The 27,543-nt window shown below is 42.1% G+C and overlaps 1 protein-coding gene across 2 annotated transcripts in view; it reads right to left on the bottom strand.

Annotated features, from left to right (window-relative positions):
- ITGA2 (integrin subunit alpha 2) overlaps window positions 1-27,543 on the bottom strand; it is a 148,801-nt gene that overhangs the window by 102,882 nt on the left and 18,376 nt on the right. For both annotated transcript variants that reach the window (XM_075541024.1, XM_075541025.1), the window contains exon 2: window positions 1,347-1,467. In XM_075541024.1, coding sequence (XP_075397139.1) covers window positions 1,347-1,467 — 121 coding nt within the window. The remainder of the gene's footprint in view (window positions 1-1,346; window positions 1,468-27,543) is intronic.

Here is a 27,543-nt window from a genome sequence, read left to right as displayed (position 1 = left end):
GCTGAAATGGACTGGTACTGGCCATATTTAGTTCGACAATCCTATAGCTTAATCTGCTGAGAATAACAAATTCAAGATGAATAGAACCACATCATTGTCAAGCAGGACATTTCAAGATCTAAGTTGAAGTACAATGCTGTCTGTGATAGATTGAAATCCAGTTATTACAACTTTTATTCAAATCTCCATACCAAGCTCAAAAGCTAGTGATGAAGACATTCTACCAATTTCTTCCATCTGAAATCTATCAAACACGTAATGAAGACGACTGTACTACAAAACTAAGAAACAAGGAGGGGGGAAGAGTAGCTGAAATATCTGGTCTTGGTGATGGAAATGAAGCTGGAATGTGGATGATAGAATTTTGCAAAACCAATGATTTCTTCATCGCAAATACCTTTTTCAACAGTGTGAAGTGGGACTATACAGTTGACTTCTCCAGATCAAATACATAGAAACCTAAGTGACTGCATATGTGATAAGATTCCATGGAGAAGCTCAAAAGTATCAGCAAAACAAAGCCAAGGTCTGACTACGGAACAGATCATCAATAGCTCAAATATATGTGCAGGCTAAACCTAAAGAAAATTAAAACAAACTGATGGGACCCTAAACACAAATGACTCTTGAGAACATGTCAAGAACCGATTTGACATATTGACGGTAATGACCTGATGAGCTGTGGAATGATATCACGGACATCATACATGAAGAAAGCAAAAGATCATTAAAAAGACAGAAAAAAAATTAAAGGACACATCTTCATTTGTGTATACTTCTAAGCAGATATAAGCTGCCCTGGCGGCGCTGCAGTTAAGTGTTCAGTTGCTACCTGAAACCTCAGTAGTTCAAACCCACCAGTCCCTCCACGGTACAAGGAAGCTGCAGCCTCTTTCTGCAGCGCTCACTGCCTCGGAAACCCAGGAGGCAATTCAATCCTGTCCAATAGGAGAGCTAAGGAGTTGGAATCTATTTGATGAAAAAGGACTTGGTCTTTAGTTATATTATAGATGAGAGATCAATAGATCAATTCATTAATTTGCAAGTAAGTGGGTGTTAAATGGTCAAACTGATAAAGCAAGTTGTAGATGCATTGTTTAGAGAACGTTTTTTATTCAAGTCTAAAGAAAAGTACCCAAACTGTAAATCACCCTATTAATTATTTTCTTACAGCAATCTATTCTCAAAGAAAGAGCTCTCGCGTTAGCAGGTCAGAAGGTTATCCATTAATAGTATAACAGGCACGAATTTGAATATGCAATTGGAGTTAACTATTATTAATTTAGTACTCTTAAAGCATTTATTTAGCATTTTTATTGAAATGATAAAGAATAGAATATTCTTACCAGTTTCCCTTTGGATTTATAAACTGTTGCACTGCATAGCCAAACTGTTCACTCGAAGGTCCGGAAAATATTTTTGCTTCAGGAAGACCAACATTGTATGCCACACAACTATTTAAAATCCCTATAAGAAAAAGAAAAATACAGTCCATATTTACAATTTATGAATATAAGTTTGTAATACAAATATCAAAAGCACTATAAAAACTTGTCTGATATAATGATTATGGATGTTTATCAAAATTTAATGGCTACTGCTTTTTAAGTACTTATTTGGATCCTGGTGTCATGCTAAGTACTTTATATGCATGATTTATTATATCATTAGTTCAAGGATATGGTCACTAATAAATATTGACTTCATTTTGCAAAGATTTTAAGGTTCTCAGAAATAAGCAAGGAGCCCTGTTGGCTGAGTGAACTATGCGTTGGCCTGCTAACCACAAGATCAGAAGTTCAAATCCAACAGCGGCTCTGAGGGATAAAGATGAGACATTCTACTCCTCTGAAGATTAACAGCTTCTGAAACCTCTGTCCCACAGAGTTACTATGAGTCAGAATCGACTTGATGGCAATGAGTTTTTGAGTTTGAGTGAGGAGGTAAGCCTATCTCACTGCTGAAAAGTGGTAGGGACTAAATTTGAACAGGGATTTTGGATTCAAGAGACTTATCCTTTAAACCACGATTCCATCTAAGTCTCCTTATGTAATTTGAGGGCTATTTGTCCTCTCTAACTCAATAAGACTCTAAGTCACCTAGGTCTGAAGAAAATCTTCCATTTCTCCTAACTGCCCTGAAGATATTTGAAAAAAAAAATCACTTTAAAAAGCACTGTTTCCATCACGGAAGGAGGTGGGAGATCAGAGCCCCCTGAAGGTGTATCAGTATCTTCCCGAAAGAATTGTTGAGGATAAAAACGCAGGGGAAGGTGTCACGTGTCTTTGACTCCAGTAGAAACTGCCAAAGGGTGGCTTCATTTGGATGTTTCTTTCTGAGTTATCCAGAAGTAATACACATTTTTTTTAAAAGCAGCAGAAGAAAGAAAGAACCAAAGACAAACAAGGAATGAACCTTTGTAGAAATTTTTGCGCAACTTTGTTTCTGATGAAAAACGAATGGGAGAAAAGAGTACCTGTATAAGCCGAGTTTTTCAGCACATTTTTAATGCAGTTTTTGTGGTAAAATTAGGTCCCTTGTTGGATAGTCGGATCGGCTTATACTCGAGTATATACAGTAAGTTAATGAAATGTCCTTTCCCTTGACGATAGCATTAAAGGTGATAGTCCTCTATTCTACAGAAAGGAAGGGTGTGGGACTACTGATGCAGCCTATTGAGACAGTAATTTCAGGTCATTTATGAATGTTGAAGTCAGAGTAGACACTCGTTCACATTAATAGCAAAGTTCCATCAACAAATCTTTTCACAAAGCACATCCTGCTTTCTCTGCAGCACTGAGTGTGCACTATTCCATAAAGCTACTGAAAGACAACTGCTGGCTCGTCTGTCATGCCTTCCTGTGTCTGGGGGCTGATTCTCTAGAGTTTTCCAAACTAATAAGGAAGCCAACAGCGCTTCAGGGTTGAAAGAAGTTAATGCGCCAAAATCTCTCTTCAAGAGGATCATCCGTTCAATCAAAAGAGAACATCATTTCTTAGAAAATGTACTGCCAAGGAGAAAAATACTCCCCAGAAGACTCAACAACGCTCTGCAATGACACATTTTTCTTTTATATCTATTGCTCAAAAGCACTTTTTTTTTAGTTAATAAAATAAGAGGGGGAAAATCACACAGCAAATTAAGCAAACACCCTTCATGGACACTCAGCTTATTCATGTTTGCACACAGTGCAGAGCTCGATGGACATTGTTTGAATGTGTTGACAATTATGTGTCATACTAGTGAGCGTTTGGGGAGATGATGCCAAACTGCTCCTACTTTTAGAACACTAATGGTGGAAAGAACACATCGGGCTGTATATACAATGATCTCATTTCTCTCCCGTTAACTGAGCCTTGGCAGACCAAGTTATGACATGAAATCACAGTGAAGTCCACTTTCCCGCTAGCAGTTCAAATTTTTATTATATATACGTATGTATACACAAGCTATATATGTATGTGGGTATACGCTATACATACATTCTAATTTAGACATTTATATCAGATCATTTCATCTACTTAAAATAGCTCAGTGCCTTACCCCTGAGCTTAGAATAAAATCCAATCTCCTTACCATGATTTCAAAGGTTTTTCATGACATGGCCCTTGGGTATCTTTCTGACCTCATTGCACATGGCTTTCCTCCTGGTTCACATTGTCCTCATACACAGGCTTTCCTCTGTCCTTCGAACATGCCGAGCTTAGTCTGTCTATGACTCTGCAGTTGCCTGTCTCAGGACCTGGACACTCCTATTCAGCACTTACATCTTGCCACTCATTCACCTTTTCGTTCTATGCTAAAACAGGTTTGCTAAGAAAATGTCCTAAAACTTATTGTGCAACTCTTACTGATGTGATTGAACTAGTAAATTGTGTGATATGTGAACTATATACCCAAAAAAATCTACTGGGGAAAAAAGATTTACAGTCTTGCAAGCCTTATAGATCCAGGTCCCACAAATTCTAAAAGATCACTATGAATCACAAATACACTGTCAACAGTGGGTTTGGTTTTGTTTGTTTGTTTGCAGATCATTGAGCTTATCTGAAGCACGAATACATGTATATCCACACCCACGTTCATCAGAGCCCTATTCAGAGTAGCAAATAAATGGGGGCAAACTAAGTGGTCATCAGTGAAAGAACAAATAAACAAACTTTGGTACATACATACAATGGAATATTACACAACTTTAAAGAATAGTAAGGAATCCAAAATACAGATGCACTTGAAGGACATCTTGCTGAAGGAAACTATTCAATCTCAAAGGGAAAAATATGATATGAAACCATAGCTGTAAAGATTCAAGAATAGGTTTTCACATGCAAAAAATAAATAGACTTTGATCATTACCAACGATGGGAGGAGAAGGGAAAAAGGAATTGAAAGATGAGAGAGTACACAGGTGTTAACTTGAGAGAAGATATTGGGAGGTCTGCAAGAATTAATAGCAATGGGAAAATACTAAGGTACACGCAATCCTGCAATAGTATGAGCTGTGAGCAGATGTTTAGCTAGCCATACATCCTGAGGACGTGTGGGAAGGAGGGAGGGCGTATGCCCACAATATGGGATTTGACAGAGTACATGTGTATAGGCGCTGGAAATATACCCATGAAGGTGGCAGACCATACATAGGATGCAAATTATAAACTCTTTCTAGACATAATCAAACCCCTTGAGGAAATGAGTCCATGGGCCTGGGAATCCGGAGCATCGTCTCAAATCACACCAAGGCCCATTGGCACAATTTAGTTCACAAAGACCACGTCTACATCCTAGTGGGGTGAGTCACACCAGGGATCTTAAAAGCTCCTGAGCAACCGTATAAGGTGCAACCATTGATGTCTCCTTGTCCAGAAAAACAACAACAAAAATAAACGGAGAGTGAGGAAATGCAATGAAAACCTATGAAAACAATCCGATCGGTGGACTAACAGACCACACAAGAGGTAGTCTCCACAACCCTGAGACCAGTAAGTAGAGCAATCGGTGCCTGTCTCCCTCCACCAAATGTTCTGAAAAGAATGGCATTAGAAGGTTCTGGAGAGAGTGGAAAAACAGTGAAACAAAACCCAGGACTATAAAAGGGACCAGGTTCAATGGTCAGAGAGAGGGGGAGGATCCCTGAGACTATGGCCCTGAGTTACCCCCTCAGTTCCGGAAGGGAGCCCACCCCAGTGATAGCAAAATCAGCCATTCAGAAGTGCAATATATACCCAAGGACAAAGGGAGTTCCGGAAGGCGGGCAAATGGAAGCAGGAAACACAGGAGGAGTAGAAAGGTGCATGCTGCCTTCAGGGGATTACAGCAGAAGGGTGGGGACAAAGGGCCCACACACTGTCGAATATGAAACTCAAGGTGCACTCTGTACAAACTACATTTCCCAGCCGTGACCAAGGCGCAGTTTTCCAGTAAATTTCACTCAAACTTAGTGTAAACATGAACATCAGATCTCCCGGAGGGTTGAATGGCTTCTGTAATTTCCATAAGAAGAGGGGCATCATCCTTGAAGAGGAAATGATTTGTTATAGTTTTCGTTTCCCTACATGAACCAGATGGCTCTGCACAGATTTCTAGCACGGGTTGCTTTTTCTTTTCATTCATTTACACGTCCCTTGGACTTCTTGTCCCCACGAAAGCAGTGTTATGGTTCGGGGCACCACAGCACGAGAACCTTGTACCTGGGTGGCGGCCTGAGGAGGGTTGAGAACCACAGTCCTGAGGGCACCGTTCCCCTGTGACACACGCAGCGCTGCCAGGGTTGGACCGGACTGGGCCGCAAGTGTGTTTCATTTTATTTGGTTTGCTTTCTGGAACGCAACTTTGCATTACAAGACAATGTAAGAGAAAAATAAAAGGAGCAGGTGTTGCCCATAGCTTGTTAACCTAATTTTGCTCTAAAATTGCAGTGAAGCCTAAAGATAGAAAAAAAAGGGGGGGAAAGTGTTTTGTTTTAAGAAAAGCAGAAACAAATTAGCATGCGAAAGAAAACATGCCATTCCGCCTACAACAACAAGAATTTGGCCCCTGACATCTCCTGGCCTCGTGAGACCACCCTCGAGCTGAAGGAACAGGTCCGCAGTCATGGATGGCAAAGCAAAGGGAGGCTCATCTGCTGCGCTTTCCAACTGGTGGAACGGGTTTTTCGGGGAAGGGATTCATTTTCAGAAAGGTCTCTAGGGAGACTGTGATTATTGTTAGTTATGACCCAGTGAACTTGAGTTTTCCAGGTTGCAACCTTCTGGAAGTAGACCTTTCTTTCAAAGATTCCTGGGCAGATTCATACAATGCTTAGCCAAGCGCTTAAGCATTTACCTCACCTGATGAAATTTATATGAGAGACCAAACAAAGTTAAGGTGAGATTGCTTCCCTAAGGCAAGAAGTAGTTTCGGAAAGAAAATACCAAGTAATCTTTCTCAGATTGTACCCTGTCGCATTCTTGCCGACAGATGGTGGCATTTTAGTGGAGAGGATAATGTGTCCATCGAAACAGTGAACAAAAATGTAAGAACTAGACTGTGAGGCCTGAGTCTCTCTGAGGTCACTCCTCCGGGCTGGGGAGGCATGGGGGGCGGCGGGGGGAGTAGGATCAGAGGACAGCTCCGGGTGCCATTTCAGTCCAGAGACAGGACAGCAGGAAGATCTGGAGTGACCAGGGCACAGGAAACATGATCAGGGCAAAGACTTCCAGAGCTGCATCTGAGGGTGCAGGAGAGTCACTTTACCCTTAAAGAACAAAGACGCGTGCCTTAGGGATAGGTGGCCTCGGTTTTGCAAGTAGGGGCCCAGGCCACAGAGGTATGTTGCTGCTGTTGTTAGTAATGATTTTGTCATTAGCCCATGTGGTGCAGAGGCTTAAGCACACGACGATTCACCAAAAGGTTGACAATTAGAACCATCGAACCACGGAGACAGTGCTTTGGGAGAAAGGCTTGCCAGTCGGCTTCTGCAATGCTATAAACTTGAACACCTATGGAGTGGAGTTTTACTGGCACGAGGAACCAGGATGGGCTGGTTTGGTTTTTGCGGGAAGGAAGCAGGTGGTCTTAATAAATGTTGCACAGTTCTCACTGAGTCGAAACTCACCGTCATAGCACTGACTCTGACTCATAACAACATAGCACAGGGGGGGGGGTGTCGAACTGCCTCCATGGGTTTCCTAGACGGTCAATCTTAAAGGGAGCAGAAAGCTTCATCCCACGAAGCATCTTCAAACTGCTGACCTTGAGTTTAACAGCAAAAGGAGCAGCTCACTGTGCCACCGATCTCCTTGCACATCCCTGGTCATCTATTTTTAAAGTTATTAATAAACTAATAAATAAATTTACATATGTGTTCATTACTATTGTAGCAAACCCCAAATAAATAAGTAAATGAGCACATGACCAAATTCAAAGCCACTGCCATTGAGTCAATTCAGACTTACATTGATCACATGAAACAGAGTTGAACTGCTGCCAAGGGGTCCTGTACAAAGATCTTTACAAAACAGACTCTCTCGTCTTTCCCTCCTCAAGTGGCTGGTCAGTTCGAAGCACTGATCTGTCAGCTAAGAGCTGAGCGCTTGATCAGCGAGCCCCGCGAGCTCCTTTGTAGACTAGCAATGGGGTGGAAATGGGTGCAGACATTCCAAACACCAATTCTGAAGACTAACGCGTAAAATAAAATGCTGCCACAATAGTGACAGGAACAGAGAAATTCTATTCAGAGTGTGTGGAGATATGAAAAGAGCAAATAGTACAATTGTGGGTACAATTTCTTTCTTTTAAATTTTCCTTTCGAATCTAAAATTCTTCTAAAGAAAATCATGTTAAAAATTTGTAGGAACAAACACAACTTGCTCCCTATAGACAAGCATGTTTTCACTCCAACTTTACTGTGCAGTTTCTCGTCCGATCATACACATCAAGAGTGCATCTTATCAGGGAAGGGTGTTGTTTGTGTCTCCACAGGGAAAGAGGGACCAGACTTCAACCCGGTGCTCCAAGATGTGAATGCAACATGCCAGCATGGTGCAGGGAACCAATGGAGAGGTCTGAGGGGCTGGCCCCAATCCCAACTACATGCACAGCACCCCCTTCCTGCAGAACAAATCACTTCAGAGGACAGCACTGAAGTTACAGCTAGGGGAGAGGGCGTTGTTTGATGTGCGCACACAGGAGCAAATGAAGGGAGAGGAAGAGGGAGAGAGTGGAGCACATCCTGGGCCAACAAGCCCTGAGGATGGCATTCCTGATCGGAGCAGCAGCCAAAGCATGGAGAGGACCAGAGGGCCGGCCCCACCACAAGACACGACGTCCGTCACTGACCCATAGCACTATGGGGGACAACACTGGAGACACAGTGGGGGAATTGTGCCTGATCTGACCCCACCGAGGCAAAACACTAAAGGTGTGCAGCAGAACAGCAAGGGGAACAGAGCAAGGACGCCCCCAGGGAATACCACAAATAGACTTTGGGGCCAGGCGTGGCACTCCATCAGACTTACTCCTACAGGTCAATAAACAGACCTTGAACTATTTACAGGCTTTTCTTTTTTTGTTGTTATTTTGTTTTCTTTTGTTGCTTTGCTTAGCTCTGTCTTTTTTTTTTTTTGTGCACATTATCTCTGCAGGCATATCTAGATAAGATAAGCAGGATAAACAATCTGGAGGAGAAAACAGCAGACTTACCATTCCAGAGGGAACTTGAAAGAGGGGGAGGTGGGGTAAAGGAAGTGGTGTTAAGAAACCCAGGGTCAAGGGAACAAGTGATCCAAAATCGATGGCAAGGAGGGTGTGGGAGGCCTGGTAGGGCACCATCAAGGGCAATGTAACTGAGAGGAATTACTGAAACTCAAATAAAGGCTGATTGGTCCCCTCAGGACCAATATTGAGAGTAACCATACCAGAAAGGGGAGGGGAAGGTGGGGAGAGACAGTAGCCCTTTCCCTGTGGGACGGACAACAGAAAAGTGGGTGAAGGGAGACAATGGTCAGTGTAAGACATGAAAAAAATAATATATAAATTATCAAGGGTTCATGAGAGAGGGGAAAACAATGAGGAGCTGATATGCTACCAAAGGCTCAAGTAGAAAGAAAAGACTTTGAGAATATGATAGCAGCAAATGTACAAATGTGCTTGACACAATGGATGGATGGATGGATTGTGATAAGAGTTGTATGAGCCCTCAACAAAATAATTTTTTTTTAAAGAAAAAGAAATTATACATTCTTTGGAACACTGGGCTCAAGTTGACTCAGAATAATTCAATGTCTTTTGCTAAGTGTGTATTAAGAACTGGATCTCCATATTTATGTCTGTAGATTTAAAACCTCACTGATGATAGACAGATTTAATGTTAGTGCCTTTATATCTTTTTAATACCTTAAATGATCATGTAACACAGTGGTTCTCAACCTTCCTAATGCCATGACCCTTTTGTACAGTTCCTCATGTTGTGGTGACTCCCCAACCATATGATTATTTTCGTTGCTACTTCATCACTCTCATTTTGCTACTGTTGTGAATCAGGCAACCCCTGTGAAAGGCTCACGACCCACAGGTTAAGAAACACTGATGTAGACAGTAAGTAGATCAACAGAGATATCAATGACCAATGACGCCACACCACGATGGCAGGTGGAAAGCAGGCTCTCTCCCCTCTGCAGGCTTTGTCTGCCACCAGCTTCACTTCTCCCCATGTGAGCAGTTGTTCTTGGAGACTTGCTGCCTCTGCAGCCAGCAAGCTAGTGCGGTGATGATCAACTTTAGCCATGGTCCCCGAGGTACCACTTTTGGGAGTTTAGACCCCCCTCCATACTAACCTCCTGCCCTGGAGCCTTCGACAACCCTCCATACATTTCTTACTTGTACTTCCATTCTGCGCACTCTGCCCTTTCGCAATTGGGATTTGTCTGGGTGGATGAGACCACATTCTCAGACTCAGGGCCCCCACCCCAGCTTGGGGCAGTTCCAATCCCAAGATCCTTTGCTTCTTGGATTTCCCATCTGTTCGGCTCCCTCTCCCTCACTCTCTCCTCATGCAGGCACCATCACTGTTTTGAATCTTTTTTCTCAAAGATCATTTAAACAATATTACACAGGTGCCATTGATTAATTTTGGAGGGGGGGGGGAAGTTACTGCTTAGAACAATTCTTGATAAACAGGAGTGGAAGACAGTACTTGAAGGGTACAGGCAGTAGGGAAGCAGGAATATTGAAGAGAAAACACAATAGGACTTTGGGGAGGTAGGAGCAGCCTGCTGAAAGGGAAACAAGGAACAGATGGTCATTGACTGAGTGGTGAGGTGGAAAACTCTTTGGAACTTTTAGGAATTGCTATGCTTGTTGAAAGTGTTAATACAGGTACGATACAACAACTTGGATCCTATCTCACCAGACACTTGTTACAGCCCCAATATAAAGGTCAATATAAAAGACCTTGAGGTGACTGCAGAGGAAAGTCAACGATGAAGAGTGAATTCCAGGAACAACTGTTGGATGGCAAATGTGTTGGTAAGGTCTCCTCCATGGGGCTCTTGTCCTTCTCCATGTCTTATGGGCATGCCAAGAATGCCAGACCCTGACAGTGGTTTACTTGGACAATGTCTCAGGATTGTGTTTACAACAAGTAACCTCCAGGGGCCAGGTGACAGTTTTCTTTGGAACAAGAAGTAAGCTTCCTGTTCGACTTTGTAGAAAACAATGTGTCCCATACGCTCCAGGTGAGCTCTTCTATCACAACCCTCTCTGTGTGCCGAGAGCTCCCATAAGACTTGAGTGCGGGTCACCTATGTCAATAGGCTGATGTGTGTGCTGATTAATGTGCTGTGAGTCATGGAATCCTTCATCTCTAAGCCAGGAGACGCAACTCAGAAAGTCATGAAACAGGAACAAGATAAGTTACTTAGGAGCTTTGTAACTGGGGTAAAATCAAGGATTAGATCCAACAGAATAGAGAACAAAAGTTGAACAGAATCAGGACCTGGGTGGCTGAATGACAATGAAAACGGTGAGAATCATCTTGGCCGAGAATACTGTTTTCTCACAAGGTAGCTTCAGGATTCGAAGGAACCCAGCACAGTGTTAAGACGCAGACACCAGCTGCTTTCTGATTTGTAGCCTTTACATTTTTATTCTATATATACCTATCATCTATTTGATTACTCTGTGTTCATATATGTTTAAGAGGGCATCATTTTCACGGCCAGAAATAAAACCCCTTTATATGTATATTAAGCCTAAGGGAAAAAACTAAATAGACCTGAAATTTTAAATATTACTATTTTGGCTTTCAAAGAAAATCCCCTCAAGGCATACACACACACACACACACACACACACACAAATACAGAAGTATCTATCAATTTCAGGTGCATTATTCAAAGTTTATATGACACACAAAAATCTAAAGCTTGTGTGTGTGTGTGTGTGTGTGTGTGTGTGTGTGTTCAGCAAAGTATATCAGGTTCTGGAGCCGTGTGGCATCAGGCCAGACAACTTCAAGGTCCTTTCAGTTTCACACATTCAATCTCAAAGACAATGAACATCTCCAAAAGCCCATGGAAGCTACTTCTTCAATCTATGACCAGTGCCTCCTGGCAACTCAAAACAGTCTTTTTTTCTTAAGGGTGAGTTGTCATCTGGCTGACTGTCACTGTCTCCCAGCAGTTGAGAAGGAAACACTGAAAGCCAGGCGAAAGAATGTTGGCCCAAACATTCCTGAGAGACCTGCTAAGAATTCCACCACATGAATTCCCGCTGTTTTTCCACTTTCTTCTTATGTTCTTCTGAGGTGAAAGGAGAGACACATTTATCTCTCTCTCTCTCAAAATACATTTTTGTGCAGTTAGCAAGTCCCTGCCTGTTAACTCACTTGCTCAGGAACAAAATATGTCTCACATATCTTAAGGCAATGCCTGGAAAAATACACATAAATTATATTAGTACTTGTTCCATTTTCTCTGTTTACAGACTCCTTCTTGAAATGTTCAATGGGGGTTGTTCTCAACTCTTCCAGCCAGCAGAGCACATTTTTCTAACTCCTCTGACACAGGCCGTTTCTGGAGGAGGACGTCGGGAGGAACAGTGTGAGCAATGGCACAGGACCCGGCAGGCCTTCCTTCTGTTGCTGAATTGGAACCTACTAGCCAGCACCTAACAAGAATAACAACCGATCCCATTTGCAACTTTTATTATCTGGAAATAATATTCAACTGCTTCCAAGTGTAGATTTCTCTCCATAGACTTCATACTCCCCTCCTCTCGCCCCTTGACCTCTCCTTCTCTATCTCTCTCTTTAACTTGGGTTTGGTCCTTCTGCTTGGAATGCACCTTCCTAGAAGTACGCTCACTTCCACGTCTCCAGTTTCCGCTCAATCGTCAACCAATCAGGACTGCCTTGGCTCACCATCTGCGGTGGCTAGAATTCAGGACTTCCTCCAGTGATCCTTATCTCCTGATATTCTCACCATTGGATAATCCCGGTCCCCTTGAGCATGAGCAGGACTTGTGATGTCCAACTAGTAGAATATAGCCAAGGAGAAGGGATATCAATTCCCACCAAGACATTGGAACTCCTGCCTTGATAGCAGATGTTTTCTCATGCTGGCTTGGATCAAGCACACTGCCATGTGTTGAGTTCTCCTAGGGAAAGCCCCAAGAAGTTCCTCACTGATACACACGGTTAAGCACTCAGCTACTGACTGAAAGGTTGGTGGTTCGAAAGGACCCACAGGTACATTGGAAACAAGGCGTGTGCCGATCTACTTCAATAGTCACAGTCATGAAAACCTGATGGAGTGCAGATTCTGCTCTGAATACATGTGAACTTTCCTGGAGGAGTCAGATAAGAAATAACTTGTTTTGTTTTGTTTTATGGTGAGGCCCATGTGGCAAATATTTGAGGGCAGATTCTGAAAGTCAGCAAGGAATTGAGGCCCTCCAGCAAACAGCCTTTGCGGATACTAATTCTGCCAAAAATTGAAGTAAATGAGGAAGTAGATACTTCCCCAGTCAAGTGTTCGGACGAGATATCAGTTCTAGTCCACAACTTGATTGCACAGTTAACAAATATCAGGTCATGCTAACAAAGTAGGAGGAGCCTGGGTGCTGAGAGTCTTTGAAACTCAAGCCTTTGTCCTGAGAATAAGGACTTTTAACTATTTTGTTCACTGGTATATTCTCGATATCCACAACAGTACCTTGTATGTAGTTGCAGTCAATAATAATTACAGACTAAAGAGATAAAATATACATTATTTTACTTGTTCCCACCAAAGAATAAGTTAAGCATATAATAGAAGCGCAATAAAGATCATTTTAATGACTGAAGATAAGAGTGCTATAGCAAAGTGTGGAGAAGAAACTAGATGGTTCCCAGTTATCAGAAGGAATGGTATCTGGGGTCTTAAAGACGTGTGTTCAAACAAGCAGCCGTATAAGTGAGGTGTCAACCAAATTCACGATGGACGAAGCACACCAGACTATGTGATCCAAGGATTGTAAATAATATAATCCAAATCTGAAGGAGGGAATGGTATCAGAACTTAACTAGTGACAGTGCACCAAAAAGAATGAGTAGGCATTCCACCATTCCAGGAGGTAGTATATGAGCAAGAACGAATAGTACTAAAAGTAGAAGTTAAAACTGTACTGAATGTATTAGCCAAAGACAAGGTTTCAGGAATTGAAATGTTTCAGCAAAGTGATGAAATACTGGAAGCACTCATTCATGTATATCAGGAAATCTGGAAAACACTTACTTGGTCAACTGACTGAAAAGATCCATTTTTGTACCCATTTCAAAGAAAGGTAACCTAAAAGAATGTTCAAACTAGAATAGTATCATTGATATCTCATGCAAGTAAAATTTTGCTGAAGATCATCCAACAATGGTTGCATCAACAGGAAACTCTCAGATATTCGGGCCTGGTTCAAAAGAGGTGGACCAATTGCTGATGTCAGATGGATCTTGACTCAAAGCATAGAATACCAAAAAGATGTCTACGTCTATTTTATTGACCATGCAAAGGCACATGACTGTGGACCTTAACAAACTATGGATAACTTCGAGAAAAATGGGAATACCAGAACACTTCACTGAACTCATTCAGAACTTGTACATGGATCATAAGGCCGTTGTGGGAACAAAACAAATGAATAGTGCATGGTTTAAAATCAAGAAAGGTGCGTGTCAAGGTCATATCCTCTCATCATACTGGGCCGATCTGTATACTAAGCAAATCATCAAAGAAACTGTAGTATATGAAGAATGTGACATCAGGATTGGAGAAAAGTTAATGAAACAACCTTGCATGCTACAAATGAAAAGGATTTGAAACCTTTGCTGATGAAAATCAAAGTTTTCAGTGTGGATGACAACTCAGTATAAAGAAGACCAAAATCCTCACAGTAGGTAACATCATGATAAAGGGGGAAAAAATGGAAGTTGTCAATGATTTTGTCTTACTTGGATCCACGATCAATACTCATGGAAGCAACAGTCAAGAGCTCAAGAGATGTGTTGTATTAGGTCAATCTTCTGCACAGGACCTCTTTATAGTACTGAAAAGCAAAGGTGTTACTTTGAGGATGGAGGCATGCCTGACTAAGTCCATTGCCTCATATGCATGTGAGAGTTGTATACTGAATAAGGAAGATCAAAGAAAAAGCAATGACTTTGAATTGTGGTGCTGGAGAAGAGTATTAAAAGTACTATGGACTGCTTAAAGGACAAACGGGTCTGTCTTGGAAGAAGTATGACCAGAGGACTCCTTAGCGGCAAGGAAGGCCTGACGGCATCTTACACACTTGGGACATTTGTCAACAGAGGGCATATCCTGGAGAAGGGCATCATGCTTGGTAAAGTGAAGGGGCAGCAAAAATAAAAAGAAGACGCTCAAAGAGATGGGTTGGCACAGCAGCTGTAACACTGGGCTCAGGCATGGGAGCAGCTGTGAGGATGGCCCAGAACCATGCCGTGTTGCCTTCCGCTGTGTATAGGGCCGCTATGGGTCAGAGCTGACTCCATGGCACCTAGCAGCAACAATATAACATGCATGACTGTGGAAGCCCAAAATCCATTTTCAGTGTCCACACATGGATTAAGCCTCCAGGAACCCCTCTTATCAGAGTTAGGGGATATGATCGCTTGTCTTTCAGACGGAGAGCATTGCAAAGTCAGCTATGGCAATTAAAAGAAGTGACGGGGAAATCCACATGGGTAAGCCCTTTGACTCCGGACCAGGAATGTGGTAGGCCTGCTAGCATGCAGAGCGCACTAGAAAGCGCACTACTGCAGATGCACCGAGGTCAAGATTCAGTACCTTGTCATTTAGCTCCCTTTTTACCTATTCTAAATATGTCCTCATTTTTAATGTTTTCTGCTGTCTTTTCAATTGAGGTTTTTAATCTGCTTTACTTTGTTATTATTGCTAGTTTTTTGTTGTTGCTTTTAATGTTTTCCTATACATGAAATCCATGAAAGGTAACCATATAGAGACAATAACTGGATTAATGGTTCTTTAGGGATACGGCAGGGGAGGTTGGAGAGAAATGGGGAGCTAATGACAATGAGTACAAGAATAAAGATAACATTCTAAAATTGATTGCGGTGATGATTGCTCAACTCTTCTTTAATGATTGAACATTGAAAACTGAATTGTAAGATATGTGAATCATATGCTGTGGTCATTACATAATCTGTTGTCACTTTAAGACTTAAGAGTGAAGGGGTGGGGTTTAGCCTGTCAATCAGGTCACAGCTTGATGACCTTATTTGGAGGTGCTAAAGAGATAAATAGCTCGCTGGAGGCAGGACATGTGCACATTTTCTGTGAGACATTCCTGTGGACAAGACACATGGAGCTATGCTAGAGCCCTGGAGCTGAAGGAGCCATGTGGAGACTCCTGCCAGCGCTGAGATGCTTCCACTGCCACTGGATCCACAAGACTTTCCACCCACTGGCCTGTGAGCATCCTGCATTCAGTGTCATTGCGTGTGTTGCATAAGTCTGAGGAGGAATTTACAGATTGGTATTGGACGTACGTGCTAATATTGGACTTAGGGACTCGAACTGCACTGGGCTGAGATGTTTTCTCAATACTCAATTGTTCTTGTAGATAAAGCTCTTTCTTATACACATACGCACTTTCCTGAATTTGGTTCTCTATTCAGACTAACACATATGCCAATACATCTATCCTTAGTATTCTGGACTAATACAAAGAAAGATGCTGGAACTCTGATTACAGAGAGGACATATACGCAGATGCATTAAGTTATAGATAAACATGTGTCCATCAGTACACACATGCATGCACACATAGGATCCTCGGTGGCATGGTGGTTAAAGCACTGTTGGTGGGTAAAACCCACCAGGTGCTCCATGCGAGAAAGATGTGGTAATCTGCTTCTGCCAAGATGACAGCCATTAAGGCATTACAATGCACGAGATTAAACCCTTTCAGGCAGTTCTACTTCGTTCAATATGGCTGCTAGGAGGATACACATACATGCACATTTTACTCTCTATTTAGAATTTCAGAAAATATATATGGTAGTTTTGTTTTATCCAGTTACATAAGAACCATAAAGATGAGAATTTATTTAGGATGGCACATTATACCATTGCTAAATTTCCCCCTGAAAAATCCAGTTACTGAGCGAAGTACACAGCATAGCGTAGTATTTATGGTCTCTAAGGTCTGACTAGCTCTGTGCCCTGGGACAAGTTACTCATCCTACATGTGTCACAGCTTTCTCATCTGTAAAATACATACAATTGGAATTTTTTAAACTACTGCCATTGAGTCAATGCTGGCTCATAGCAACCCTATGCAGACAGTAGACCTGCTCCTGTGCTTTCTGAGGTTATAACTCTGTACCAGAGCAGAAAGCCTCATCGTTCTCCCAAGGAGTGGCTAGTAGGCTGGAACATGTAACCTGCAATATCACCAGAACTTCTAAAATCCTTACAAAATAGGTGGGATTTTTTTGTTTGTTTTTTGTCTTTTAATCACTCACTAGGCCCTGGATTGCCACATGTGTATGCATTTTCTGGTCACAGTTAAATAAGGGAAAGACATAATATAGGTGCTTATTTCATTGTGATCAGGTGATCCCTACAAATCACTCCTTCTGCTGTTTCATAAGTGATTGAAAGAAAAAAGGGAAAAAAGCCCAAACCAAACCCACTGACATCAAGTGGATTCCGACTCATAGTGGCCCTCTCTAGGGGTTCGGAGACAGTAAGTCTGTACTGGAGCAAAACGCCCCCTCTCTCGCCCACAGAGGGATTGGGGCATGTGTACCGCTGACTCTGTGGTTAGCGGTCCGATGCCCAGCCCACTGTGTCACCAACGACCATTTTTCTTTAACATTAATATCATTATGTGTTACTGAGGGTAGCCTACATCTCGAAAAATTTAATAAGACATACTGATTACTTATACCACTTTTACATCTAATGTGAAGCATTTATCCTGAATAAAGTTTCTACAGAGCTTTCTAAAATGTCCCATAAAATGGGTAGGGGCAGGACACACTGCTATAATTTGCTTGACTACGTTCAAGGCACCCCCAGGAAACAACAACAAAAAAGATTAGTCCATGGATCTTCCTGAAGGCAGAAAAACAGGAAGTGGGGTCTCTTAGAACCTGACTCTGAAACGAAGGAAGCAGACTGCAACTCAAACGTATCTAGTTAATCTTTGCTGCTCAGAATGCATCCATCAACGGGAAATGGTCCTGGGCCACAGTGAGATCTCCTGAGCACACATAACCACAGGCTATCTCGTGCTGAACAGCGTTTGCTTCTTGCTGTACATAAAAAGCAGCCCCAAACAAAACCCCAAACTCACTCTCTACGCTTAGAAAACGTGGGCCCGTTCGGAAAGGACCAGGCTCTAAGGGTTTGGAGCTCTAGCAAGTCTGGCGCAGCTGCAGTGCTTTGGGCCAAGTGGTACAAAAGTACACGCGATGCTCCATCATCGATATACACCTGGAACCCTGCTTTCACTTAAAAACAAAACTGTGACTAAGGCTGTTTTAAGGGTGGAACTTCACATCTACTGGGGATCTATGTGAGACCCTTCTCTTTCACAGACGATATTTGAAAAGCAAAGAATTGCTCCTAGAGGAGGCTGCCTTAAATCACCCAGCCCTCCAGTGGCCGCCCCCCTGCTGACACGAAAAGGCCCCTTCACAGAGTGAATGAAATAACTGGAAATGAATACAAAGAGATGAATGTTTTACAAAGTCATTAACAGTACAAAAGGGTAAACGCACACCTATTACTAGTGGGGTGCATTGGTTTATTCCAAACAAAACCAGCTTAAGGACTTGTCTGTAATCCTGGATGGACGCAGACAATTGTTCCCCTAATACACTTGTCTTAGTCTCCTGAAGGTGTGGGAGAGTTAAGGTTTTGTGTCACTTTGACTTGACCAGGTTATCAGTGGCGGAACAGTGAAGATTTAGCAATCCCCGATGATGATGATGATGATGAGACAGCCTCAAGAGTATGGCCTGCTTCCAACACAAGTGGAGGCCATGAAAACGTTGGCTTGCTTTCTGCTGGGTCTGGATTCTGCATTTGTTTCACTGGCCTTTAGGTTTTTAGATTTGAACCAAGAGCCTAGGAGTCATCAAAGGACTGCCCTGTCATCTGCCATCCTTGGAATACTTCAGACTCTTGGGTCACAAGCTCGGTATGCTGACCTTGGAATAATTCCCCTCTCCAACCAGAAGGCTGTCTTCTTGCCTAACTCGGGTTCATCAGCCTATGGAGCTGCATAAGTCAAGGTCAGCCTCCTGTCTAACATATCACTCACAGACATGGAACTTGGCCACTTCTGTAACTCTTTGTGCGATGTTCTTGGCCTCTCTATTTGTGTGTCTTCCACATATGTATAAAATGTATCGGATGGTCCTTGCTACCCTCAAAGAGCGAGCAGATGCATTATCATAATCTTCTTCTAAAAAATATCTAAAGGGACCTGCTGCTGGGACAGGTAAATTCAAGGCAGAAATGTCCGTTCAGAAGGTGACAGCAACTATTTGGAGGACACTCAAAGGATAATGTTGATAGGTTTTCTCAATGTAGCCAGAATCACAGGGGTTTATTAGGAAGATGTTGCAGGAAAACTATAACCTGTGTTGATGAGAAAAAGGTCAGACTGGTTGAGCTGAGGGGTTGTTTGCCATCATGACGAGGCATCTGTTCATTCTTGGAGGTGGCAAGGATTATCCTATGAAAGCTTCATTGGGAAACCTTATCCTGCCTACCCTACAGCCCTGGTCTTGTGATGTCGGACTTCTTTCCCTTCACCAAACGCAAAGAACACTGAGAAGAAGCAATTCAAGTCCTCCGAGGATGCTCAAATGCTGTTTTGACGTGGTGTAAATCCAAGCACACAGAATGTTTCAGGAACGTGTTGACCCCAAACCAGACTCAGGGTCGCTGGCTGGATGACCCCTCATCTCACTACCATTGAGTCAGTGCTGACTCACATCGACCCCTGTGGGTTCCAAGACTGCCACTATTGACGGGAGTAAAGAGCCCAGTCTTTTCCCCATGGAGCTGCAGGTGGTTTCAAACTGCTGACCTTGGGAATTGCAGCCCAGGGTGTAACCCCTGCAGCCTGGGCTCCTCATATCAGCTGGAAATCTTCACAGGGGCAGGTACCCTCATCTCTCCACCAAGTGGTTCCATCTCCATCTGAACCACTGACCTTGCAGCTAGGAGCCCAACGCTTATCTGAAAGGGCCACAATGTTTAGAGAGAAGGAAACAAACAAACAAACAAACAAACAAACAAACCCGGAACTGTACAGACTTAGAACTGTATAGCTGTATGAAGGACATGTTGGGGAAAATAGCTTCACATTTTGATATTTTTTTAATAAAGGTTTTTTAATAATTTTGTTGCAATCCTTTTTGACTTATAGTTCCCTCTACTTTAATACATACTTTTCCATTCATAATTCCATTTGATTCATCTTATATTCTTGGGAGGTAGGGAATATTTGTCCTGTGACTTATCTAAAGTGTCCCTAAAAATAATAGAGTTGAATTCTTCCACACTGGAATTCTTTTCATGATATTATGAATATTGGTACTTAATACAAATGCTTAATGAAGTACTAAAGTAGGAGGCATTTTGAATCCCAGGAGACATTTAGCAATTTAGCCTAGATCAATCTTTGTTGGCACACTGAGGAGAGGGTGACAGTGACATTAAACAGGTAATCGATATCATACAATCATAAGACAGCTCTCCGGAAGTGTCTTGCTCGAGATATTAACAATTCCAAGGATGAGAAATCCTGATGCGAGCAGTGAACTGTCTTGTAGGTGCCACCGCACTGAAAAAGTTACAATGTTGATTGTAAAACATGTCTAGGAATTATTTGACTTGCTGTCCATCAAGGTCAGAAGGTAAGTCTTCTCGTGAATCTAGGTTGGAATCTACAGAGGCTGCTGCATGATTTCTAGCCTACTTTGTGGAAAGCCATGCAGCTCCCAGCCTTCCTTTTGGGACGCTCCCATTGGATCTATGAGCCCCAGGTAACAAGTCCAACTCCCTTCAACGTGTGACGGAGGAGAGACCACTTAACAAAAGGCCCTGTGCCTAGTGAAGAGAGCAAAAGAGAGGTGCCTACCTCGGACGTTAACTTTCATAGAGACCTAGACCCCGAACTGTTTATGTCAAGCAATTTGCTAAGTCCTGTCCAAGAAACTAGATGCAAATACGAATGATGCTGGTGATTTTTAGCCACTGTTTGGGTTCAAGTGGCTAGACTGCTCCAGACCAATCACAAGAGTCAGTTAACTCTCAATCAGGTGATCTGGCAAAGAGAAGGCCTTCCTCCTTCTCCTAAAGCAGTGGTTCTCAGCCTGTGAGTCGCAACCCCTTTGGAGGGTGAATGACCCTTTCACAGGGGTCGCCTGATTCATAACATTAGCAAAATTACAGTAATGAAGTAGCAACAAAAATAATTTTATGACTGGGGGGGTTATGACAATATGAGGAACTGTATTAAAGGGCCGCGGCATTAGTAAGGTTGATAACCACTGTCCTAAAGGGTTCTGATCCATGGCTTTGTGGACATCTTAAGTCAAAGACTACCACTCCATAGTCCAAATGAAATGGAAGTAGCCCAGGAGAAACAGGAAACTGAAGGAAATGTGCACAAGGCTGCACTGAACATGGGTGTACGTATGTGTTTTTGTGTTATGATGCTTATGTTCTTTTTCAAACCATGTATTAGGAACTAGTCCAGACATCATACCATTCCATAGTTCAATCATATCAAGCAGTGTTGCACGACTGCTACCACAATCAGTTTCACAACATTTTCTTATTTCTTGTGTTCCTTGATATCAGCTCCCTATCCCACCAACCCCCCACACACCCTCCCCTGCTGTACCCCCGGGAACCCTTATCCCAGTTATTGTCTCTATGGATTCATCCATCCTGGGCTTCATAGACTGAAGCACATAAAACATACATAACAGGGAAGGCTACCAACAATGAAAAAATGCAAGAGATAAACCCCAACATGGAAAAAAAAGATAACCAAAGAAAATATTAAAAACCAAGCTCAAGCACAAAGTACACCGAAAGGGAAATCAAATGGCAAGGTTTCAACCACACAAGTCAGATTTAGCTTAAGAGTCTACTACAGTCACGTCTCCAATGCTCCTGCCTGATGACCAGGTAGTTCCCACCCCTCTTTAGGCGACACTCTCAGTGGAGGGCTTGTTGGATAGGATGGAATTCCTATTCCTAGTGTTTGGAGAAGCATCTTATCGCTTTCCTCGGCGGTTGTACGAGCACACAGTCTTCCCAGGCGTCGATGAGGGTTCCAATCTCTCCAGCTTTTGTCATTTTGGGGTGTTTGTTTGTTTGTTTGTTTTTCCTGTTTGCTGTCAATTTCAGGATAAGGTGGATTTCAGTATTGTTTTGATTTATATCTCCCAGGTGGTTCATGATCGGGATTATTCTTCATGGGTTTTATTTTTTTTTTGTTTTGGGCTGTCTAGATGTCATCCTCAGCGAACTTCATGTCTTCGCCCCCTTTTCAATTGGGTTATCATTTTTTTTCTTATTAAGGTTTGGCCGTTTTCTACAGATTTTAGAGATCAGTCCCTTGGCCGTCGGATCATCGTGAAATGTCCATCTGTAGGAGAGCGATTAAAGAAACTCTACACACACGATGGACTACTATGCACTGCAAAAAACCAGCGAGGAAACTGCAAAGTTCCTCAGGACATGGATGGGCCTGCAGACCATGACTCGATGCAATATAAGCCAATCACAAAGGGACAAATACCATACGTGACCCCTGATGTAAGGGGGTGGGGGAGTAGACCCTCTTACCCCAAGGAACAGACTTCAGAGGTTTCCAAGCAGGTGGGGTCACAGGATGTGGAAGGGGCAGTGGGCTGGGCTGGGCTGTCCATGGGCTTGACCTGGAGGGTGGTGACCGAGGCTGGGGAGTGGGTGGGGCAACAGGAGGTGTGGCTGAGTAGTTTGGATTATTGAATGCAAAGTTGATGATCTGAAATGTAAACCCCAACATAATTGACAACAAAAACTTATTTTTATAAAGGAAACTCAAAAAGGAAATATACAGAAAATTATATGAAACAGCTGATACTGAAGATTGGTGGTGCGAACTTTAGACATGTCAAAAATGTCTTACTACAAAAATAGTGATAGGTAAATCTATAGAGAGTAAGTGGATTGGGGGTTTCTTTGGGGAATGGCAGGGAAGGTTGGTGGTGGGGAGATTGAGGGCTAATAACAATGAGTACAAGAATGAAGAAAATGTTCTAAAGTTGGTTGTGGTAATGATTTTACAACTCTTTATATGATCAAACGATTGAATTGTTAATAGCTGAATTATGTGCCAATAAAACTATTTAATAAAATAAAGTAGGATCCTGAACTAAATGCTCAACTTATTGAGCATTGTCATAGGCATATATTCTAGAATAAGAATCAACACCTATATATTTTTAAAATAGACATTTATAAATTACAACTTCCTTACCCATCAGATCCGAACATTGACCTGAGCGAGCGGCTAAAAGAAAAAGTAAAACTGGCTGGATTCTTTGGGGACATATCAACTCATTTCAAACAAGCAAAAATGCTTCCTTATGAATATATTTGATGCAAATTAAAGTAACGTGAAGCAGTACTTTACACCCATCAACTATGAAATATAAACAGAAATGTAATACTGGCAGAACTGGTAAACTCGGGTACTTCTTGTGACTACACTGGCCTGGAAGACGGCCCTGCAGTATGCAACAGTTGCTATAAAAATGCACATACAGATATACATGCAGAACAGAAAACAACTTGTAACTCTTTTTCCTTTGAGGGCCATCGCTGAAGGAGCAGCTGCCAAAATGAACTTCAGTCCCTTTGATACCGTGGACCAGAGCAAAACCAGAAAAGCACCTTCCCACGTTCGCAGGCAGATGATGTCTTCCCCTCTCTCCAAGGAACGGACACAGAAACACAATGATCGGTCCATGCCCATCTACAAGGATGATGGAGTTCAGGTGCGCGAGGGCACCGCAAAGGGCAGAAGATTGGCCCAGTGGTCCAGGTTTCCAAGAAGAAATCCATCATGTACACTGAATGGGTGCACAACCGACCATGTGGCATTCACCCCAGCAAGGCTGTTATCACGAGGCTCCCGCAGGACAAAGACTGCACACAGATCCTCCAACGGAAAGCCAAAGCTCGCCCAGCAGGACGGGAAAAGGGCAAATAGCAGCAAGAATCGCTTGAGTAGATGCAAGAGTAAATAGGCTTGTACACAACGTCCATTAAAAACGGCACATGTGGAGAGAAAAAAATGCACAACCACTTTGGCACAGTAAACCCTTCTCTGGAGATGGTCCAAAAAAAAAGAAAAGGAAAAACAATCTCTACAATGGTGTTTATAGCCACGTTATTTACAGTAAAGGAAATTAAAAACTGCAGGAAGCAGAATAGCCAACAATGGGACAATAGTTAAGCATAATGCAGCAAGATGTATTAACTAAAATTTATATACGTAAAAAAGTAAATGCAACATGTAATCAAAGATGAAGCATCCATCTGCATGTAGTGAGGATATCTAAGGAAAATTATGTTTTCCATTATAAAAATTAAAAATGTTTTCCTATGAAGGTCAATATTTCAGGATGTGTTACATTTATAAAGATATTTAAGTATTCAACTTTATAAAGAAAACTTGCAGTATATAAAAATGATTAATCATGTTTAGTACTTAGTATATCACAGTTAAACAAGAGAATAATTAATATTGGCAAATACAAGATTTAAATAATTTAAAATAAATATTGATAAATGTGTTAACAATTTTCCATCACAAAATTAAAATTTTAGAACAGGGAAACAACATCATTTTAGCTCTTTTTGGAAATAAACTATATGTCTAAAATTTATATTGAATATAAATGAATAAATAAATATTTCAGATTATTCGAAAGGTGAATATTTTCTGGAATAAGATGAGGAAAACAAGGGAATTCAGATAAGAGACCAAAGCAGTTGAAAACTTTTTGAAAGGGTAGAAATATGATTCTCAATCTTAAAAGTCAGGCTAGAAACATTTGTTGGGGAGAGGGAAGGGGAAAGGTCAGTGCTTTAGGAATGGGGAGAGGAAACTTTTGAAGTCCAAAGCTATGGAAACAGGCGTAGCTGTTAAACACTCCGTGCATAGACTGTATGTGCTGAAATATGGCCCCCTACACAACATGTGCCGGAAGTAAATCAACGCTTGCACAAATTGTTAGGGTGCTCTACAAAAGATCAAGTCCTGAATTTGAACAAAATTGACAAAGACGAACTAGTGCCCCTTAGGGTTTGATTCAGTTGAAGCAAATGTAAATGTACTCTGGAAAAAGACAACCTCGTCCTGGGCTTAAAGGTGCTTTCTCAGGCAATGTTTCAAATATAGCGTCCAGAAAAGAGCAATCACCAGGCAGGAGAAGCAACATCAATAATAAACAACGCAAAGGATGCAACAGAGACAGGCTCACAGATACTGTAGATAGTGAAATTAACCTATTCTTAAAAGCTTACAAATGTTACAGAAAGCATACTACATATAAAACTGTCCGTCATGTTTGGAGGGCCTCCGGGGCTCATCTCTGGGCACTAGATGAGGTTTTCCACCCCTGACAATGTTTTGATGCTGTCCATGGGGTTTCCAGCATCCTCTAAATGGACTCCTGGTCCTTCTTCACAGCCTCTGCTAAGTCTGGAAACGCGTCTGAAACCTGTTCCCCTTTGCTGACCCTGCTTATTATAGTGGAGCATCCATAGCACAGCTGTCAGCGTCAGAGCAACACACAAGCCGCCGCAGTACACAGACTGACAGCCAGGGAGGGGACCGGAGCTGATAGTCTCGTTTCCTCTACCGAGCTTCTGGTGGATTCGAGTTGTTGACTTACTATGCCAGGAATACCCCTTAGAAAAGTAAGAATGAAACACAAAGAGTATTCGAAGAGACTCTGGCTGAGTCAGAAAAAGCAAATTATCTCAGTCAGAAAAAAATAAGCGAAAAGATAAAAGCAAGTCACTCCTCATCCGTCAGTTTGTTTTGGTGACGTACATGTTGCTGTGACCCTGGAAACCAGGTTACCAAAGATAAACAGCTTTAAGAGAAGCTTCCAAATGAAGTCAGACTAGGAAGAAGGAACAGGAGAGCCACTTCAGAAAAAGTAGCCACTGAAAACCTTGTACCTAACAGTGGATCATGGCCAGAGAGAGTCCCGGAAGATGAGCCCCGTAGGTGGAAAGGACCTCAAAAGACAAGCGGGGAAGAGTTTCTCCTCAAAGTAGACTCCACCTTAATGAAGTCTATGGAGCAAAGCTGTGGGGCCTTAGTTTGCAGATGTTGAAGGACCCAAACTGGGAAAGAGAAAAAAACCACCTGCACACATTGGAACTAATCATCAGAACTGAGCATGCGTGCTGAAAATTGGAAGTTGTAAAAGATAAAATGGACCATACAAAGACCAATAATTTAGGCATTACTGAGCTAAGATGGATGGGTACCAGTCATTTTGAATCAGATAATCATATGTTCTACTACATCAGAAATAAAATTCTTTTGGTGATGGGATGATGTCCGTGTGCACACAATGCTTTCAGTGATGGGATGATGTCTGTGTGCACACAGTGCTTTCGGTGATGGGATGATGTCCATGTGCACACAGTGCTTTCGGTGATGGGATGATGTCCGTGTGCACACAGTGCTTTCGGTGATGGGATGATGTCCGTGTGCACACAATGCTTTCGGTGATGGGATGATGTCTGTGTGCACACAGTGCTTTCGGTGATGGGATGATGTCTGTGTGCACACAGTGCTTTCGGTGATGGGATAATGTCCGTGTGCACACAATGCTTTTGGTGATGGGATGATGCCCACAAGGAAGACCAGCTAGTATTCAAATGTATGCACCACCACGCATTCCAAAGGGGAGGAAAGGAAAGATTTTACTAACTTCTGGAGTCAGAATCTGATCACACAGTTGATCAATATGTATAAATAGTTACTGGTGATTTAAAGTGAACCTTGGAAAGAAAGAAGGATCAGGAGTTGGAAAATACGGTCTTAGTGTTAAAATAAAACCCACTGGAGACTGTCTTGTAGAATTTGAAAGATCTACGACTTATTCATTGTGAATACCTTTTTTCAACAACATTAGTGGTGATATAACTGAATCTTCCTGGATGGACTACAAAGAAATCAAATTTACTTTATTTGTGGGAGGAGACTGTGGAGAAGCTCACATAATGTCAGAACAGGGCAGGAGCCAACTGAGGATCAGGCCATTAATTATTCATATGAAAGGTCAGTTGAAACTAAAGAAAATTGAAACAAGAGCCAAAATGCAGACTTGAGTACATTACCCCTGAATTCAGACAAGTTATGAAATGACAAGTAAGACAGCATACACATAAAGCATAAGGTCATTAAAAGGACAGGAAAGAAATATGTCAGAAGAGATTCTGAAACTTGCTCTTAAACTTAGAGTAGCTAAAGAAGATGGAAAGAATGATGAGGGGGGCAGAGCTACATAGAACATTTATAAGGACAGCCTGAAAAGACAAAATAAAGAATGATAATGAAATGTGCAAAGACTTGGAGTTAGAAAAACCAAAAACATAAAAATACTCTCAGCATATCTCAAGCTGAAAGAACTGAAGAAAAAATCCAACCCTCAATACGCCATATTGAAGGAATCCATCATTTTGTATTCATATTGAATAATACAGAAAACATAAAGAGAATAAATAAAGTCATGGTTTGCTGGTTGGCTTTCAATCATTTCAAGAGGTAGCATATGATCAAGAAGCAATAGCACAAAGGAGGAAATCCAAGCTACACGGAAGACACTGGCAAAAAAACAAGGCTCAGGAATGACACAACACCCACTGGAATGTTTCAGCAGATGCATTCAGTGCTGCTGGTGCTCACTGATCTATGCCAAGAACTTTGGGAGACAGCCAGCC

This window comes from Tenrec ecaudatus, chromosome 2, assembly GCF_050624435.1.
Source record: "Tenrec ecaudatus isolate mTenEca1 chromosome 2, mTenEca1.hap1, whole genome shotgun sequence".
Taxonomy (NCBI): Eukaryota; Metazoa; Chordata; class Mammalia; order Afrosoricida; family Tenrecidae; genus Tenrec; species Tenrec ecaudatus.
The sequence above is the reverse complement of the archived record's forward strand: the minus strand, read 5'-3'. Positions and strand labels throughout refer to the sequence as shown.